A 20,402-nucleotide genomic window follows, 5' to 3' on the forward strand; every position below is an offset into this window, starting at 1 on the left:
ACCACTGTACTGGTGCATGTGTGCTGATGTTGCTGTATATGTGCACATTTTGATATCCTCCTACTCTCCAGAGCTGTAGTCTGGTTTCACCTGTCCTCCACCTGCTTCCTAACAACAGCCGGGACTGAGAACCACCTGGAAATTCCACCAGCTGTCTCTCAAAGCCACTTCCGACCTGGGGAGGAAGTGGTGTTGCGGGCTTCACGCCCCCAACACACACGCGGAGGCTGGCTTCCAGCCCCCGCGCGATCAGGAGAATCCTTGGGCCTTGTCATCCCCTGGCTAGCTAATCGGCTGGCTCGGGGTGTGTGGCTTGCCTCATTTAAGGCAAGCGCAGCCCGGGATCTCCCTTTTTGGTCGCTCAGCTACTTTGGTTACACTGGCCTCCTCCGAAGCCTATGGAGGTCAGGGCCTAAAGCACGCCCCCGAGCGGTGACCCCAGGGGAGTCCCTAGTTGATGTGCATCAGCAGGGCTGCCCCTGCTGGTGTTAACCCTTCCCGGTCTTCAAGCAAACAGGCTGAAGCCAGATAGTTGGATAGGACCAATGCCTAAGCCAATACCGCTCTTTACCTGTAACCAATAAAGTTGTGGCCAATTTTAGCCCATTAACCTAATATAATTGTGTCACGTGTCGTTATTCCTACTGGTGGGAGGTGGGGACTCGCCACTCAACTAACCACATCCAGGAACAATAGAGGGCTTTCGCTCTTGGTGGAAAACCACCACCACCACCACCTGAGATGTGGAACCTCCCAGATGTTGTTGGAATCCAACTCCTATCAGTAACAGCCAGCATGGCCAGGGGTCAGGGATGATGGGAGTTGTAGCCCATAAATATCTGGAAGACCACAGATTCCCCACCCTTGCCCCAAGAAACAAAAGAAGAAAAACTGATTGACCTGAGCACAGAAGGGTCCCATTTGGTGCAGAGTCAAGCCACAATCAGGGAAAGCCAGGTTCAAATTCCCACTTGGTGGTGAGGTTCTTTCTCTGCTTATCCTACCTCATATGGTCATTGTGAAGATAAAATGGAGGAACACAACCTTAAGCACCCTGGAGGAAAGGTGACAAGTGAATGTAATAAACAAACGCTCGTAAACTGAAAGGTAGGTCAAGAGTGGGGAACCCATAGTCCTCCAGGTGTTGGTGGACTCCCAGCTCTCATCAGCCTCAGCAAGCATAGCCAAAGGTCAAGGATGTAGTTCAGAAACATCTGGAGGTCGTCGTCCCCCGGTAGGTGGTCTGGTCATAAATTCACAGGAAACAACTGGAAGTTTCACTGGAGAGAGAGGGATTCACATTCAGGAGCACTGCAGATAGCTTTGACTGCTGACCACACCTGCTCAGAATCTTATGTTCTGAATTAGAGAAAAGCTTCTCCAGGAGATGCTGCTTGATTTGAAGCACGGCTGCGGATTACAGACAGATTCGTGTATCAATAGTTCTGGGCTCATGGCAACATCAGCACAGTAATAGAAAATCCTGATCTGTGCATGGTTGGGCAGATTCGCTCTGCTTTAATTGGAGCCGAGTCCTATTGTAAAACTACCCCCCAAGGTGCTGAGAACAAACAAGACCCACACGAGGGAGCTGGTGTGGAAAGCAAAAAAAGCACGGCTGCCTCCTTCATCCTCTGCTGGCCTTGTCCCACTGGAGCTTCCCTCTGCTACAGAAATACTGCCTCAGCATTTTCAGCCGCTCTTGTGTAGTGGTTTGTGCCTAGTGGGAGTATTGACCATTTGCTTCCGTCTGAGAGCTGTGGCTGGTCTGCTCCTCCTTCCTCCCAGCCAATCCTTTGTGGGGGCCTCAGATCATCATAGGCAGTTTGCAGGGCTCCATTGACATTTCTTAAAAGGGAAACGTTCAACACAGGTCAGTCTTTTTAAAGTTCTCTCTCCCCCTCGCTCTCTTTCTCTGTCGATCACAGTGCAGGAATTGAAGCAACGAGAATACTCCGGCTCAAAGGATTCCAAATGGTTGTGTAACAAAGGCAGGGCGATAGGGGCACCTGCCCCACAAGCCCTTGAAAAGGGTACAAAGCAGGCAAAAAAAATAAAAAAGCCCAAGCAAGGTAACAACAGTGATTAAAATTATGTTCGCTCCATGCCATGCTTTCCTTCCAGTTTGGAACCACTTGGCCAGAGGAAAGGCGAGGTCTCAGCTCACTCAGAGGCACCACTGCCACTTCTCATTGGCTCTGTGCTGCCAGCCTCCCACCATAAAAGGACCCCTGGATGGTTAAGTCCAGACAAAGGCGACTATGGGGTTGCGGCACTCATCTCGCGTTCAGGCCGAGGGAGCCGGTGTTTGTCCACAGACAGCTTTCCGAGTCATGTGGCCAGCATGACTAAACCGCTACTGGTGCACGGAGGACCGCGATGAGTGCCAGAGCGCACGGAAACGCCGTTTACCTTCCCGCCGCAGCAGTATCTATTTATCTACTTGCACTGGCATGCTTTTGAACTGCAGGAGCTGGGACCGAGCAACAGGAACTCACCCCGTCGCAGGGATTCGAACCGCCGACCTTCCAATCAGCAGGCCCAAGAGGCTCAGTGGTTTAGACCACAGCGTCACCCGCATCTCTCTACCACAGTAGAGCACATTCAGCCATCAAGCCAAGATGAACCAAACGCTGCTGATTCAACAGCAGTGGCATTGTTGTCATTGTTTCAGACAACAGCTTCTGGGGATGGGAAATGGGGGCTATCCCTCTGAGCAGTAGGAAATTGGGATTTCAGCAGCAGTGGCCGTAAAAGCTGTCAGCTGTCCATAACTAAGTACTGGTCACTGAGAGCAATGAAGAGATTGATTTTTCCTGAACTCCCCTCGGATCTTACCTGCCCCACCCAAGGGGTGGCCAGTTCATTTGAGTGAGGCGCTTAGCAAAATACCCTCTTAAGTTTCCCCTTCTGATGTCAGCCCAGTAATCTTACTGGGTGGCACCACAGCAGAAAGCAGCTGTGCTGCAATGAAGCTGGCATTTTAATTTCCAGTGTCCTGGAGCGACAGTACGTCCAGGGCAATGGGAAAAGTTAAAATGGCAGCTCTCAGACCTAGCAGCCTGGCATTTAATCAGGGCGAAAGGATTACAGTGGTGCCCCGCAAGACGAACGCCTCGCAAGATGGAAAACCCGCTAGACGAAAGGGTTTTTCGTTTTGGAGGCACTTCGCAAAACGAATTTCCCTATGGGCTTGCTTCGCAAGACGAAATGTCTTGCGAGTTCCTGTGGTTTTTTTCCCCTTTCCCCCCCTTTTCCTAAGCTGCTAAGCCACTTATCAGCTGATCCGCTGATAAGCCGCTTAACAGCTGATCGCTAAAAGCCGCTAAACAGCTAATAGTGCTAATCCGCTAAGCTGTCAATGGGCTTGCTTCGCAAGACGAAAAAACCGCTATACGAAGAGCCTCACGGAACGGATTAATTTCGTCTTGCAAGGCACCACTGTAGCTAAGAAAGCCTCTGGCAAGTATGTCAGGTGGGTCACTGCTGGAGCACTGGGAAGCTGCCTGAGGATATCACATGCTGGCCCCAATCCTGAGTCCAGGGGTGACTGTTGTTTGCTACTGTTGATTTTTTTACCTACTGCATGAATTCCCACCCCCAGCCCTTTTTGAAAATGTGTATGCTATAAGGCAGGGGTCAGCAAACTTTTTCAGCAGGGGACTGGTCCACTGCCCCTCAGACCTTGTGGGGGGCCAGACTATATTCTGGGGAGGGGGGAAATGAACAAATTCCTATGCTCCACAAATAACCCAGAGATGCATTTTAAATAAAAGGACACATTCTACTCATGTAAAAACAGGCTGATTCCTGGACCGTCCGTAGGCCGGATTGAGAAGGCGATTGGGCCGGCCCTGGCCCTGGCCCCTAGGCTTTAGTTTGCCTACCCATGCTATAAGGTCTCATAATGGGGATTGTTGGACTGGGTGCTAACTCCTACGCTTCATGAAGTGGGTTTCTCTCATCTGGTTTTTCTCCTCACCACTTCCCAGGATTAATTGTACCTAGACCATCCCTCACAAGCAATGATCTAGTCAACTTTTTAAAACCTTCACTGATGTTGTTTCTATAAGATCTCTTTCTGTTTGGTTCTACTGCCTGTCTCCCTGTCCTCGTCCCCCGCATTGAGCAAGACTGTTTTCCCTGATATCCTTAAAACCGAAATCGATGCTTTGGAAACTGCTGCCTGGGGCTACGTAGACTCAACTGTTCCATGAACAAACATTTGCATTTGTTTCTGCAAAAGAGCGTCAAAATTCCAGAGGTTCCTACAGATACAGACTTCCTGAAGAAACCTATTGATAGCTACAAGTCAAGGATTAGGGTCAGCAGCCATCTCCAGCTGCAATCTCTGTGTTGGCCCAATAAAAGATAGAAATTCACCTGTTTTGTATTTCAGACCAGAGGAAGAGATGAGTAAATTGCAGAGACTGTCCTGGGACTAAGTAAGATTCATATCACATACACCATCCATTCCTATACTGCAAGGACCTGTATTTTGGGTCATTTTGTGGCTGCTTTCTGGCAGGTTTCAGAAAGAAAGTAGGGTTGTGGCTCTGGGATCGTGTTTATAAAGCACAAGGCCCACTCCTACTCCGTTCTTCCATCACCTTGGTGTTTCTGTTGCATTGAGTACCCCCAGCCTAATCTTTTATTCAGAAAAGAAACTCCACATTCCATACAGCCAGTCTAACAATGTCGCAAAAATTTGCATAAAATGCTTAATTTGCATAAATGCATTCCGGTTGCAGAATCTTCCTCTCAGTGGCGAATATTCTTCCAGGCATACAGATAGGGCTGGATGTTTAGGCTGCCTTTAAAATACCTTATATGCATGATATGCCAATGCAACTCAGAATCACACTCAGAAGAATCAAGTATGCAAGGTTTGCACCTGGGCATGTATTCACTTTGTACAATGGCTCCTAGGTTTTCATATCGTCAAGGCAGCTGGGAGATTCAGACACGCATACAGTAGAGCTGTCTTGGGACCAAACAACTTCAGAATGCAGGGTGTTCCTGCTCTTAAATTGTATGGATGTGTCTGCACTTTTTTATTTAGGAAACCCTTCCTGAATGTAAAATTCTAAGATATCAGGGAGGTTAGCCTGGAACTCCTCACTAATGTATCATTTCCCCACAAATAGAGTTTTTGACATTGAATACTCCTTATGCAACCCCTACGTTTTGAAGTAGTACTATTCCAGTAGCTGTTTTTACTGAATATGCATATTGCCCCATTTTGATAGATGCAGAAGTGAGAACTACAAGGGAATGGATACAGGGAGAGGCAAAGATTCTGGAAGTATGTTACAGCGAAAGAATGGCAGAGGTGCTGAACTAAGCTAGATGACTGCTATATCCATAGCACGCAGGAACATACCTGTATCTAGGGTGTGTGTTTTTCTTACTTATTTAAACGTGGGGTGAGTCCTTACTGGGAAGGCAAAAGGTAGAGAGGCTTATCTCATTCCACTGCAGTGTGACAGGAATGCCATCTGTCCCCCAGCTCACAAATATGTAAGGGGCTAAGAGTCTTACGAAAAAGTTCCCTTTGACATTAAATTGGACTCCCCACTGGCTCTTGGCCATGCATACAAGATTGGTTTTTACCACTTCCAATCCCTCACCATCAATGGGAACATGGTAGCTCACCATGCAATTCCAACTGCACTGGCGAGGGAAGAGATAACCCCCCGTTCTCCATATCTGTAATTGAGTAAACAAAGCTGGATGTGTAGCTGTATACTATGTACCTAGCAAACACCTAGCTTGGCCCTGATCCCGGCAGCTACAGTAGAAGGGACACTGGTCAAGGCACACAAAGTTCTACTCTCTTAACACCTCCAGCCTCTTCCAAATCTCCATTGGGTTTCCACATAAACAAGACAGCAAACTTTCCTTCTGTAACCGTATGAACTTAAACACACACCCTTTTCAAAAAGCACAGAGCTGAAAATTCCTAGATGCCAACTGCAGCAACAGATGCCATGTTTGCACCGTGACCCCAGGGAACAAAACAACCTACGTGTACAGAGCGTAAATTCCAAAATGAGGACATGTGATTGAAAGTTCTTTGGGAATTCTTACAGTGGGTCATTTCAAGTTTCTCTTGAACTCTGCCCTGATGCAGTACAGGCAAGAAAGAGGCGAGAGATACCGTATTTTTTGCCCTATAAGATGCACCAGACCACAAGACGCACCTAGTTATTGGAGGAGGAAAACAAGAAAAAAAATATTCTGAATCTCAGAAGCCAGAACAGCAAGAGGGATCGCTGCGCTTGCTGTTCTGGCTTCTGTGATAGCTGCGCAGCCTGCATTCGCTACATAAGACGCACACACATTTCCCCTTACTTTTTAGGAGGGAAAAAGTGAGTCTTATAGAGCAAAAAATACGGTAGTTGCCTGGGGCTGCCAAGGCTGCAGTCCTAGGCACCGGTTAAGGTAGGTGTGGTGGGGCAGAACGACGGAAGCGCCCTCCTAACGCCAGCTTACCTGGATGGGGCTGGGGTGGAGTAGAGCAATAGCGAGGTCAGGGCCACACCGATGCACCAGCAGAGCCAAACCAGCACAACCATCTGCACAACCCTGAGCTTGCCACTGCTCTGCCCTGCCCCAGGCCATGCAATGAAGTTGAAGTGACGCCACTCAGCTCTGCCTCAACACACCAGTTGCTATTGCTAGGCGTGATCAGGAGCGAGCCTCAATGAAGAGGTGTACTTCCAAGTCAGCAAGCATAGGATCGGGCCTTAAATGTGTTTGGGTCCTTAAAACCAAGGCAGCAATGGTCGTTCTTAAGGCTTTAGTTTCTTTCTTGCCAGAACCGTCCGTAAAACATGGATGAGGGCCCTGTGGGCATGGCGAACGGTCAATAATAACAGGAGTTGCAGTTCAGCAACATTTGTAGGGCCACAGATTCCCCATCCCTGTCCTAAAAGTTAACACAAGGATCCCTTCGCTGTATAAACATCCCCATCATCTCCACATGCCCGCTAGCCGAAACATTGCACATACCCTGACCTGACTGGAACAGACTTTTTGAGCGGAAAGTGAACAACGCAACTGAAGGACACCTTCATGTATATAAACAATTCTTTATCCTTCCATTGTCAGAGAGAAGGAGAAAAGAAGAGGGGCAGAGGGAGGAAGAGAAGGAGATTTCCATGCATTAAATTAAAGATGAAATGCACAGGTAAATATATCTTATTGCAAGATGCCATTTTGCTTTAAGAAACATGTTTATTGCACCATTATTATTTTGGAGGGATGGGTAAAAGTTCAGAACCTCTCTGGTTGGTGTCTCCCAGTCAGAGAGACCAATGGGATGGGTTGGAAAGGCAGGATGGGTCTTCTGGCAGGATTTCCTTTGAAAGATGAGGTAAAAATGTTTTCAAATATCTGGATTGGTTGGCGCCAAGACTCGTTCAGAAGGAACCAGGCAGGGGCTGGTTGTTTTTTTGTGTGTTGTTGTTGTTTTGATTTTTAAAAAATTAAATAAATAAATAAAAACCCCACCACACTTCCAAGGAGTTTAGTCATAACAAAGGAGGGGTTTTTTTGGGGGGGGTTTGGGGGAGGGGGGGTTGTCTCTCCTTTCACCACAAACTGGATGGAGAGAGAAAGAAAAAAAAAATTCACATTGATGGGAGGGCAGGAAGGTGCAACCAAGTTGAGGCACTCCCCACGCACAACAAGGAAGAGGCGGGTGGGGTCTGCGGCGGCAAGACCACGGAACCAGGCAACCTCCTGCGTTGGACAGTATACAGCGTGCGGCCCGCCCCGTAAGGGCTCGGAATGGAGCCTGTGCGGAAGATGAAGGCATCAGCTTCTTCCTTCCATGGGAACCGTGGAGCCTCTCCCTCCTGGCAAAGGCCCCGTAGGCTGTTATTATACCGTCGTGACCCTCATGACAACCTCGCGGCTGGAACTGGAGCCCCCGCGATGTTCGTTAGGCCGCAGGTGGCTGAGAATGTGCAGAATTGTATAACCACAGTGATGGTTCAAAATAGTCCTAACCCGCTGGCCCCGCTGGGAGGTCCTCTCACTCCCCGAGGAGGGGTTCGTCCGTGAATTCCGCCCTCCGGGCTTTGTGCTCCCGCCAATTGGTTCCCCTAGGTCCTTGGCTTTGTCATAGTTCAGCACCTTCCACTGCTGGTTCACCGCTTGCCAGCGCTTGAATATTCGATACACCGAGGAGCCTTCGTGGATAATCAAGCCTGTCAAAAGAAGGAAGGAAATATAAGATGGTTGCCTGGGTTCAGGGCTGGGGGAACTCTGAAAATAGGGTCCAATAAGGCACCTCAGTTTCTTTTAGCCTCTCATCATGTTGGCTTGATCTTTGACTCCTCACTCTCCTTTGTTCCCCATATTCAAGCACATCACAAAAATACAGCCCTTCTTTGTCTCTTCTGCTCTTCAGCAAAGACTCAAGAAATTCTGACCCTCACCCTGCTTTTCATCTTCTCTTGCAACCTTCTCCTCTCCACCCTTCTGTGGTTTTACCTATGTCCCTTCACTTTTATCAGGCACTCTGACAAACGCATTTGCCTCACTCCTTGCTCTGACCCATATCTCCTGAAATTGCTACGTTGGCTTCCAGTCTGCTTTGTGGTCGATCTCTTTGTTCATATCATCCCAGCAACAAATCCCTGCCCAGGTCCAGAGCCCCTCCACTACCACCAGGCACCACCCTTGCTCCCGCAAGCAATTCCAATTGCCTTTCTCCCTTGCTGCCCCATAAGCTTGGAACGGCCTCCCAGCACACACCTGTGTGACCCCTCACTCTCACTTGCACCAAATCCTTCCTCAATCCATCCCTTGGAGCCTTTGACACAACCCAAGTTCTCTTGCTACACTTTAGGGCACAGTCCTAAGCTTGTCTACCCAGAAGTACTGTATTTTTCACTCCATAAGACACACTTTTTTCCTCCTTAAAAGTAAGGGGAAATGTCTGTGCGTCTTATGGAGCGAATGTGTCGTCCCTGGAGCCAAATTGCCCAGGGGCAAAAAGCAGATCGTGCTTTTTTTTGTTTGTTTAGAAAGAGGGAAAGGGGGTGTTGAAACAAAGCCGCTGATCAGCTAGCGATCGGGAGGGGAGATAAGGGACTCTAGCAATAAAGGAGGCTGCCTAGGAGGGGGGAGGTAAAAGCACATGGATCCTCAGGATGTTTGCACTGGGTCACCCCAAATTCACCATCAGATCACATAGCATGTCCATGGCTACAGCCTGCACCAAAAAATCACACATCCATTGTTTCGTGGGGCTGCAATGGCACAAAAACGTGGTTACAAAGCACGGATCCACATGGATTCTCAGGATTTTTGCACTGGGCTACCCCAAACTCACCATCAAATCACATATCATGTCTGTGGCCACAGCATGAACCACAAAAATCATACATCCACTGTTTTGTTCAGAATATATATTTTATTTTTTTCCTTTTTTTCTAAAAACTTATGGAGCGAAAAATACGGTACGTCAATGGGGCTTCCTCACTGGTTAAGCAGGGTTAGGACTGCAGCCTACGCCTTTAACCAAGGCCAAGCACATGCAATTGGAGTGATGGCACATTATTTTCCCCACTTGCCACTCCCTTCCCTTTCTTCTATCAAACTTCAGATTGGATGCTCCTCAGGGCAGGGAACTGCCTTCTTGCACCACACAGGTTGAGGGTACTATATAAGCAAATGAACAAATGAATACAGTGGTACCTTGGTTCTCAAATGCCTTGGTACTCAAACAATTTGGAACCCAAACACTGCAAACCTGGAAGTGTTCTGGTTTGCCAACTTTTTTCGGAAGCTGAATGTGCTCTGTTTTGAGTGCCACGCTTCTGTTTTGAGTGTTACACTGAGGTCTGTCTGTTTTTGTTATTTATTTTGCATTTTGTTTTTGCGGCTCTTTTTTTTTTGTTAGTGTGTGGAACCCAGTTCAGCTACTGATTGATTGAGTGACTGCAGTACATTGTTTATTGCTTTCATTTTATGGATCAATGGTCTCGCTAGATAGTAAAATTCGTGTTGAATTGCTGTTTTAGGGGTTGTTTTTAAAAGTCTGGAACGGATTAATCCATTTTGCATTACTTTCTATGGGAAAGTGCACTTGGTTTTGGAACGCTTTGGTTTTAGAACAGATTAAGTTTGAGAACCAAGGTAATAATAATAATAATAATAATAATAATAATAATAATAAAAATAATAAAAATAAATAATAATAATAAATTTTATTTATATCCCGCCCTCCCCAGCCAAAGCTGGGCTCAGGGCGGCTAACAACAATCAAAATAATCCAACATTCTAAAAACATTCATTATAAAATTAATTAAAATCAAATTGATGGCAACCATTAAGCAAAATTCTGTGCAGATTGCCAGAGGAGGGGGTCAGGCTGCGACCTGACCAAAGGCCTGGTGGAACAGCTCTGTCTTGCAGGCCCTGCGGAAAGATGTCAAGTCCCGCAGGGCCCTAGTCTCTTGTGACAGAGTGTTCCACCAGATTGGAGCCGCAGCCGAGAAAGCCCTGGCTCTAGTTGAGGCCAGTCTAACCTCTCTGTGGCCTGGGATCTTCAGGATGTTTTTATTTGCAGACCGTAAATTTCTCTGTGGGACATACTAGGAGAGGCGGTCCCGTAGGTACGAGGGTCCTAGGCCGTATAGGGCTTTAAAGGTTTAAACCAGCACCTTAAACCTGATCCTATACTCCACCGGGAGCCAGTGCAGCTGTTATAGTACTGGATGAATGTGATCTCTCAACGAAGACCCCATAAGGAGTCTCGCTGCGGCATTTTGCACCCGCTGGAGTTTCTGGGTCAGTCTCAAGGGCAGCCCCACATAGAGCGAGTTAAAATAATACAGTCTGGAGGTGACCGTCGCATGGATCACAGTGGCTAGGTCAGGGCGAGAGAGATAAGGAGCCAACTGCTTAGCTTGGCGGAGATGAAAAAATGCCGCCTTTGTTATAGCTGTAATCTGCGCCTCCATAGAGAGGGAGGTATCGAAGATTACACCCAAACTCTTAACGGACAATGCTGGCACTAATTGCACCCCCGCAAGAGATGGGAGTTGCCCCCTCAATCCCATATCGCCCCGTCCCAGCCAGAGGACCTCTGTCTTCGAAGGATTTAACTTCAACCGGCTCCCACGTAACCATCCAGCCACAGCTTCCAAACATCTGGTCAGTGTGTCTGGGGCCGAGTCAGGATGGCCATCCATCAACAGATAGAGTTGGGTGTCATCGGCATACTGATGGCAACCCAGCCCAAAACTCCGGACAAGCTGGGCGAGGGGGCGCATAAAGATGTTAAAAAGCATCGGGGAGAGAATCGCACCCTGAGGCACTCCACACACCAAGGAGTGGCGCGATGACAATTCCCCCCCCGAGCGCCACCCTCTGTCCCCGACCAGAGAGAAACGAGCGCAGCCATTGAAGGACTGTGCCCTGGATCCCCACGTCGGCAAGGCGGTGGTCCAGGAGTTCGTGATCGACCATGTCGAAGGCTGCTGACAGGTCTAGAAGAATCAGCAGCCCCGACCCACCTCGATCCAGCTGCCTGCGGAGATCATCTGTTAGGGTGACCAGAGCCGTCTCGGTCCCATGACCAGCGCGGAAGCCGGACTGGAATGGATCGAGAGCCAATGTTTCATCCAGAAACCTACCAAGCTGTTCAGCAACCGCTCTCTCAATCACCTTACCCAGGAATGGAAGATTCGAAACCGGGCGGTAATTGGATAAATCTTTTTTTTTTTTTTAATAAATATTTATTAAGGTTTTTAAATATAAATGCACACATAATAAACAATCTTACTTCTTTTACAACAATTTCAACACTTCTGGATAAATCTAAGGGATCTAATGATGTTTTCTTTAAGAGCGGACGCACCACTGCCTCCTTCAGTTCCCCTGGGAATATCCCTCCAGCTTAGCCTGAGTTCGTCACTTTGCCACAAAGCACCCGTGTCACTGGAATAATTTCTCTTCTGCGGTTCTGTGCGTGCTCATGCGATTTCCACGCAGGGCCTGCACATATGCATTCGGACGGGGGAGACCCAGGTTCAAGTCTCTGCTCAGGAACAAAGCTTTCTGGGTTGCTTTGGGCAAGGTACCATCACTCAACCCAAAGCCATTTCACAGGGCTGTTGTACAAGAAGAGACTGTGCCTTGCATGGCGAAGTAATTCTGTTTATAGCTCGTCCTCATGATTTGTGAAGGGATATTGGAAAAGTATCCACAGGGCACAGGTCCTCTGTCTTGCAAGACTTGTCACCTAGCTTTTTCTCCTGGCCTCTAGTTACTAGGCTGCATCTTTTCCTACGCCCCAACCACCTACCCAAAATAAAACCTGCATATCGAGCTGTGTAAGTTAAGCATATTTGCATGCATTATATGGTTCTGCATGGATGTATTTCTTGAGCGTGGGGTGTTGAGCTTTCCTGGCAGTTCCCTGGGTAGATTTTGGATTATGTTGTGTGCCGTTTTGCTCCTATTCCCTACCCAGATTAAAAAACAAAACATCAGCTTTCATTTTCCATTTTCATGGAACCCAAGCCAAGAATCAGTTTTAGTCTGGCATACATGAACTAAGGGCAACAAAAGCTCAAGAAGACATAGCTGCTTTATGCTACATACTCTGCCCCTCTCACCTCCTTCCCTTCCCTTTCTTTCCCATGTGCTGAAATTTAAATGTGAAGGCCCTTGGGGCAGGGACTTGTCTTTTGCTTACTGTATTTTTTGCTCTATAAGACTCACTTTTTCCCTCCTGAAAAGTAAGGGGAAATGTGTGTGCGTCTTATGGAGCGAATGCAGGCTGCGCAGCTATCCCAGAAGCCAGAACAGCAAGAGGGATTGCTGCTTTCACTGCGCAGCAGTCCCTCTTGCTGTTCTGGCTTCTGAGATTCAGAATATTTTCTTTTCTTGTTTTCCTCCTCCAAAAATGAGGTGCGTCTTGTGGTCCGGTGCGTCTTACAGAGCGAAAAATACGGTATATCACTCTGTGGCATAACATGTAGCATAGTCAGAAACCTACCCAGGCTCCCTTGCACCCTTGGCAAGGAGATGTATCTGTGCCCATGTCCCTTGTGCCCTTTGCAGACGAGCCTATGCACCTTGCCCAGCCACCCAGAGCAATGGAGGACTCCCCAAGGAGTGTGCGGACAGGGGGGGTGAGCTCCGAGCCACTCCAAGCCAGAGCAGAGAGGTGCGATTTTTGCACCCTCCTGGGCCCCCACTCTTGGCAGAGGCCAACCCCTAGGTATGCCACTGGGCATAGTGGTTAGAGTATCAAATTAGAACCTGGAAGAAAACAGGGTTCAAATTCCCAACTGGCCATGAAACTAACTGGGTGGTTTTGGGCAAGTCACTACAAATGTACAAATGATGGTGGCAGAGACATAATATTACATGTAAAAAGGACCCTTTCCTCCCTATGATAATGCACAGACCAGATTCTTGGTAACAAAAGGGTGTAAATGTGTTAATTCATGACAGGGAAACTGCCTTTGGATCATGCAGACTCAGGAGAGTGAATAAACAAACATCTGGGAAATGTTGGTTTTGTGATTAAGCAAATACGAAATACCGTATTTTTCGCTCTATAACACGCACCCGACCATAACACGCATGTAGTTTTTAGAGGAGGAAAATCCGTAGGCATGCCACCCATAGGCATTCCCTCCATAACACGCACAGACATTTCCCCTTACTTTTTAGGAGGAAAAAAGTGAGTGTTATGGTGCAAAAAATACGGTATATTTGGTAGGAGTGTGAAATAATATGAAACCTTTAGAAATAGGTAAATATCATTATTTCGGAGATAATCAAGTACGTTCCACCTGTCTCCATGTTAACCTATTATTTGGGGCATGCCAAAATATTATGTTAACGTCATGCTTGGGGAATTGGCATATAAAATAATTCCGCAAGACTGAATGTTGCAGGGAAACTTTTCCAAAATATTGAAAACCTGGCTAAATCTGCATCACGTGTCTTTGTTAACTATGCGTACCAATAAATTAGCAATGTTGATACAATTACAGCAGCATTGGTGCCCTCAAGTGTTGACCCCCATTAGCAAGGCCCTTGTGTGCTACAACATGCACAGTCTCAGCCAGTCAGGCCCTTTGGCTGGGGTTAATGACAGCTATAGTCCCAAACATCAGGAAGGCGCAGAGTTTGGGAAGGTTTATTTACAGGAATTTCTGAGGGATGCAGGGTGCATTCATTCAGTGTTTTGGAATAAGGTTGCGACGGAGGTTTGATAGATACCGTATTTTTCGCTCTATAGGACGCACCGGACCATAGGAGGGGGAGAACAGTTCCCCCCCTCTAAAACAAGGTGTGTTCTGTGCGTTCAAGGTGCATTCACCCAAAGCCTGCTTTCCCCCACCGCCAGCCCCAAAGACCAGGTCGGGGAGCAGCGGGAAGGCGCCGTGCCACCTTCCCGCTGCCCCCCGAGCTTGTGGAGCTGGCGGTGGGGGGAAGTGCTGCTTTCCCCCACTGCCAGGCCCAAAGATCAAGTCGGGGAGTAGCGCAGAGGCGGCGCGCCCCCTTCCCACTGCCCCTGGAGCTTGTGGGGGTGGCGGTGGGGGCAACCGTTGCAGCCTTCCCCCCACCTTCGTACAGCCTTTGTAGCCTCCATAGGTGAAAGCGCCCTGCTGCCCTGCGAAGGCTTTGCGCAGCCGTCCGCAAGCTAGAACAGCGAGGTGGAGTGCTGCGCAGCCTGCATTCGCTCTATAGGACGCACACACATTTCCCCTTAATTTTTGGAAGGGAAAAAGTGTGTCCTATAGAGCGAAAAATACTGTAATTACATGTGTATAGAGGGTGATGTGCCTGTAACGCCTTTTTTTTGTTTCCTTATTTCTGTATGTGTTGAAAAATAATCCCTCTCCCCTCCCGCAACATATTCTGGAACTCCAAGAGCACCAGCGAGTTATAAATACCATCTCCCAACTGGATGCCACCCAGTGACAATCAATCGCGCTCCCGCCATCCCCTAACGTGGGTCATTACCATGCGACACGTGTCCCTGTTGAATCAATGGGAAATGGAAAAGTCATTCATTCATTTCCCAATGACAGTGCACCGCTCGCTTCCCACAAGGGGCCTAGCTGTTATCATTCTGTCTCACCAGAGCTCATTCATCAGTGCCACAAACGCGGCTCGGCCTCTTTAGTGAATGTCATTGGCTTCCAATTAAAAAAGGCTTTCTCTCCCTTTGACGGTGCGCGGTGCTGGAGGTAAAATCTCTAGCCATCTGCTGAGGAGCCCAAAGGCAAAGGCAGCCACAGGGCGTACCGAGCCCTAATTATGCCGCCCACGCCTTCAACCACGCACGAGGCCATCGACAAAGGCACATGACACAAAAGCTGCCGGCAATCTTCTCATCAGGACACACCTTTGGAGAAAAGGGTAACTGCTGCCCACTGAACAGATTAAACATGCATCTAAATAAAATCACGGGTGCCCAGGAGCACAGCACTTTAACCAGGGACCTTGGCTCTGAGAACCTAGTGGCTATTAAGCTCAGTGGCAGAGTGCAAGGCTTTGCATGTCTACCAGCTCCACCTGGTACGCAGGCGGAGACCCTACCTGCCCACGGACTGTCTCACCAGAGTGGTGCATGCTCTAGTTATCTCCCGCTTGGACTACTGCAATGCGCTCTACGTGGGGCTACCTTTGAAGGTGACCCGGAAACTGCAATTAATCCAGAATGCAGCAGCTAGACTGGTGACTGGGAGTGGCCGCCGGGACCACAAAACACCAGTCCTGAGAGATCTGCATTGGCTCCCAGTATATTTCAGAGCACAATTCAAAGTGTTGGTGCTGACCTTTAAAGCCCTAAATGGCCTTGGTCCTGTATATCTGAAGGAGCGTCTCCATCCCCATCGTTCAGCCCAGACACTGAGATCCAGCTCCGAGGTCCTTCTGGCAGTTCCCTCATTGCGAGAAGTGAGGTTACAGGGAACCAGACAGAGGGCCTTCTCGGTGGTGGTGCCCACCCTGTGGAACACCCTCCCTTCATATGTGAAGGAAATAAGCAGCTATCCTATTTTTAAAAGACATCTGAAGGCAGCCCTGATCAGGGAAGTTTTTAATATTTAATGCTGTATTGTTTTTAATACTTGATTGGGAGCTGCCCAGAGTGACTGGGGAAACTCAGCCATATGGGCGGGGTATAAATAATAAATTATTATTATTATTATTATTATTATTATTATTATTATTATTACAGAATCCTAGATTCAATCCCTGGTGTATCAAGGTAGGGTTGAGAAAGACCTCTGTCTGAAGCCCTGGAGAAGGGTACTTGCCAGGCCTTGTAGACAAGGATGGTAGATTGGGATCTGCTGGTAGATCCCTGGATAATTTGCAGTAGATCAGTGGTTCCCAAACATTTCCCTGCATGGACCACTTGAAAACTGCTGAGGGTCATGGGAGACCACTTAATGATTTTTTCCACCTGTTGCAGCTATTATAATGTAATGTACTGTATGGCTTTTAATTGTATTTGTACAACCTCTTAAATTTCTTTCTATTGTATTGTACTGTATTGTATTTTCTCCCATAAAATTCAAATTTTAATACAATAACATACAATATAAGAAAGGAAAGAAGCAATAGAAAGATAATTAAAAATCAACCTGAACATTTAATGTGATGGATGTGCCATCTCCCATATTCAGCCACAAATCCACAGACATGACGGGGACCATCTGAATGAAGGCGGAGTAGATCAGCCGATGAGCTGGTTCCCAATTGTATAACACTAGCAACATCAAAACAACTTTCCCCATCAAATTAGGCTGCTGAAATGAAATAAGGCTATCCAGGAGGTCAGGTCAGTTCTGATACCGACAACAAACTCCCTGGCTCAAAAAGAACCCTATCCTTTCATTCCAAGTGTATTTCATTAGCACCTGGCTCTCTGGTAAATTTTGAGAGGTTCTAGCTTAAAAAACCCCAACCAAAACAAAACAAAACAAAACACCACAAAGCACACCTGACAGGCTGTGATGTCTGCCCTCCCCTGGTGTAGAGAATGCTGAATTGGACGGGCCAATATTTAAATTTTGGGAGGCTTGGCTCAGTAGTCTGCAACTGGAACCGCAACAGAGCCCGGCTGGAAACCAGAGTGTCAGGCAGAAAACCTACCTCGTACCAAGTCAGACCATTGGCTGTGCAAGTCTAGACCAGTAACTGGACTCTGGGTAGCGGGATGAGGGCCAACAAACTGAGTTTGAAACCACTGGATAGCTCAGTTGGTTACAGCATGGTGCTGATAATACCAAGGTTGCAGGTTCGATTCCCATATGGGACAAAGGCATATTCTGGCATTGCAGGGGGTTGGACTAGATGATAATCAGGGTCCCTTCCAACTCTATGATTCTATGAATCCTGGCAAGACAGAGCTCAACTTCTAGTCAATATGCTTAGGATTGCACACATAGTGGATGGAGCCACGTCAGTAGAGGAGGGAATGTGTGGTATTGACTTGGAACTCTTGTATATAATTCAAGTGAGCAATATATTTATTGCAATATTCAAACCAGATTAAGGGGCATTGAAAAACAAAACATCGGCAGATGAAGGTCATAGACTACATGGGACTAGCAGAAATGACCGGCAGAATCCGAGACCAGGGAAAAGAGTCGGCGGAAGAAGACTGGAAGAAATTTAAAGACTATTTGCAGAGGCATTGCAAAATTAATGGACATTAGAGGGATGTTGGACAGAAATTAAGTGGTTACCAGCTGTAATGTAAAGGTTGAGCAATAAGTTATAATAAGTTATAACAAGTTATAGTAAGGATTTGCTGAGTTAAGAATTTGAACTGGAATACAAAAGGGGGAGGTGAGAGGAGGTCTGGGAAACAAGTTAATGGAAATAAGTAATGGAAACTATATTTGTTTTAACTGTTTTTTAATTTTGTATCTTTGTATTTTTGTTACTTTTTGTTACTTTTTGTTTTTTTCTTCTTTTTTCTTTTTTTTCTTCTTTGTATTAATTTGGAAACTCTAATAAATATTTATTTAAAAAAAAGAAAAAGAAAAACAAAACATCGAGTCAGCTGCACATAAAATTTGCTCCCCCAAGTTCTATGGTTTCAATACAGCAGATAACAGGGGCACTTATATCTCAAAATTAATAATTCCAGTCCAATGCAGGGCCTTTATGTTGGCCTGACTGAACGTTTTCCCCTCAAGTTTTGTCAAGGCCAGATATTTAAACATCCCCAGAAACGACAGACATTGTGCATGTTCTTTGAATGTGTTGGACATTGTAGAGCAGGCTTCCTCAACCTTGGCCCTCCAAATGTTTTGAGACTACAATTCCCATCATCCCTGACCACTGGTCCTGCTAGTTGGGATCATGGGAGTTGTAGGCCAAAAACATCTGGAGGGCCGAGGTTGAGGAAGCCTGCTGTAGAACATATCCCTTTCTACTGTCCATTGTACAACCAGCTACGCAAACACGTGCTGTTCCCTTTTTTGGGTAGCCTAACATCACATCACCATGAAAATATTAGATTCTATCTGTCTGACATTAACCCAGAAGTAACTGCAAGGGTGGCTGAGTTTTTCTCAGTAGTATCTCTTAGAGTGGCGCATGGCACTATTTAGCGGGAAGAAATCCCACTGAAAATCCTCATCATTATATTTACAGATAGGTAGCCGTGTTGGTCTGCCATAGTCAAAACAAAACATGACAAAGCCATTTTTCACCTTTTCACCCCTTGCTTTTTCCTGTAAGACCTATTGCAGTCGTTAAGAGTCGTCAACAGGCTCATCACAGCTATCTGCCAATCACCCATTCCCACCACCCTCCTGAGTAATACCCCTCCCCACCTTCCCACTATATAGAAGGGTCTGGAAACTTCTGTTTCAGTGTATCTGAAGAAGTGTGCATGCACACGAAAGCTCATACCTAGAACTGACTTAGTTGGTCTTTAAGGTGCTACTGGAAGGAATTTGTTTTGTTTTTTCTCATCATTATATATTTGACATGGCTGTTTATTTGTATATATTTTAAATTTTTATATATGGATGTTGTATGATGTTTGTAATGCTTAATACAGTGGTACCTTGGTTCTCAAACTTAACCCGTTCCGGAAGTCCGTTCCAAAACCAAAGCATGCTTTCCCATAGAAAGTAATGCAAAACAGATTAATCCGTTCTAGACTTTTAAAAACAACCCCTAAAACAGCAATTTAACATGAATTTTACTCTCTAACGAGACCACTGATCCATAAAATGAAAGCAATAATCAATGTACTGTACTATAAAATAAATAAGACAGTATTGTAGATGAGGAAAATTAAATTATTATTTTTTCCTACTTGCTCTGATGATAGTCATTGTTTGGAGGGGGTGGCTTTTATCCATTTCCACAGTCAATCAATCAATCAATCAATCAATCAATCAATCAGTAGCTGAACTGGGTTCCACACAGTCACAGAAACAAATGAACCGAAAAAGCCTCAAAAACAAAAATGCAAACTAAATAGCAAATCCAAAAGCACCAAACTTAATCCAATCCGGAAGTCCGTTTGACTTCCTAAATGTTTGAAAACCAAGGTGCAGCTTCTGATTGGTGCAGATGGAAACAATAGCTGACAACTGCATTGGACTTTTGGCTTCCAAAAAATGTTCGAAAAACGGAACACTTACTTCTGGGTTTTCGGCATTTGAGAACCAAGGCGGTTGAGTACCAAGGCATTTGAGAACCAAGGTACCACTGTAAAGGTTTGGTGAAGTAAGCAAGCTGCACTACAGGTGCCATCAGCCCCTGGCCATGCTGGCTGCAGCTGATGAGAGTTAAGGGTCCAACAATGCCTGGATGACCAGTTTCCTCGAACCAGAGCTAAGTTAAATTTGATGTGGAATCAGTAGAAAATAAAGTTATGTAGCCACTGAAGGTTCACTACTGCCCCAGCAAAAATGGATTAAAACACTACCTAAATTCAAGAAAATGACCAAAAGCATTCCTGTGAGGTAAGACTTAGCCTTCCACTATTTTTATTTTGTCTTCAAATGGTTGTTGACATTAGTCAGGGGTCTTCTCTGTACTATTTTCAATGTCCTGCTAAACCCTGTTTTGTTTAGGCAAACCTACCCAGGATCATAAAAGGGACACGGGTGACGCTGTGGTCTAAAACCATTGAGCCTAGGGCTTACCGATTGGAAGGTTGGCGGTTCGAATCCCCATGATGGGGTGAGCTCCCGTTGCTCGGTCCCAGCTCCTGCCAACCTAACAGTTTGAAAACACGTCAAAGTGCAAGTAGATGAATAGGTACCGCTCCAGTGGGAAGGTAAACAGTGTTTCCGTGCGCTGCTCTGGTTCGCCAGAAGCGGCTTAGTCATGCTGGCCAAATGACCTGGAAAAACTGTCTGCAGACAAACGCCAGC

The 20,402-nt window shown here is 46.6% G+C and overlaps 1 protein-coding gene across 1 annotated transcript in view; it reads right to left on the reverse strand.

The window, feature by feature from the left end:
• Positions 1–7,219: 7,219 nt before the first annotated feature.
• MARCHF9 (membrane associated ring-CH-type finger 9) overlaps positions 7,220–20,402 on the reverse strand; it is a gene marked incomplete at its 5' end in the record, with an annotated part of 53,309 nt that continues 40,126 nt past the window's right edge. The window contains one exon of the mRNA XM_081844991.1: positions 7,220–8,216. Coding sequence (XP_081701117.1) covers positions 7,888–8,216 — 329 coding nt within the window. The 3' untranslated portion in view covers positions 7,220–7,887. The remainder of the gene's footprint in view (positions 8,217–20,402) is intronic.

The sequence above is a fragment of the Podarcis erhardii genome, assembly GCF_964252035.2.
Source record: "Podarcis erhardii genome assembly, chromosome: 2".
NCBI lineage: Eukaryota > Metazoa > Chordata > Lepidosauria > Squamata > Lacertidae > Podarcis > Podarcis erhardii.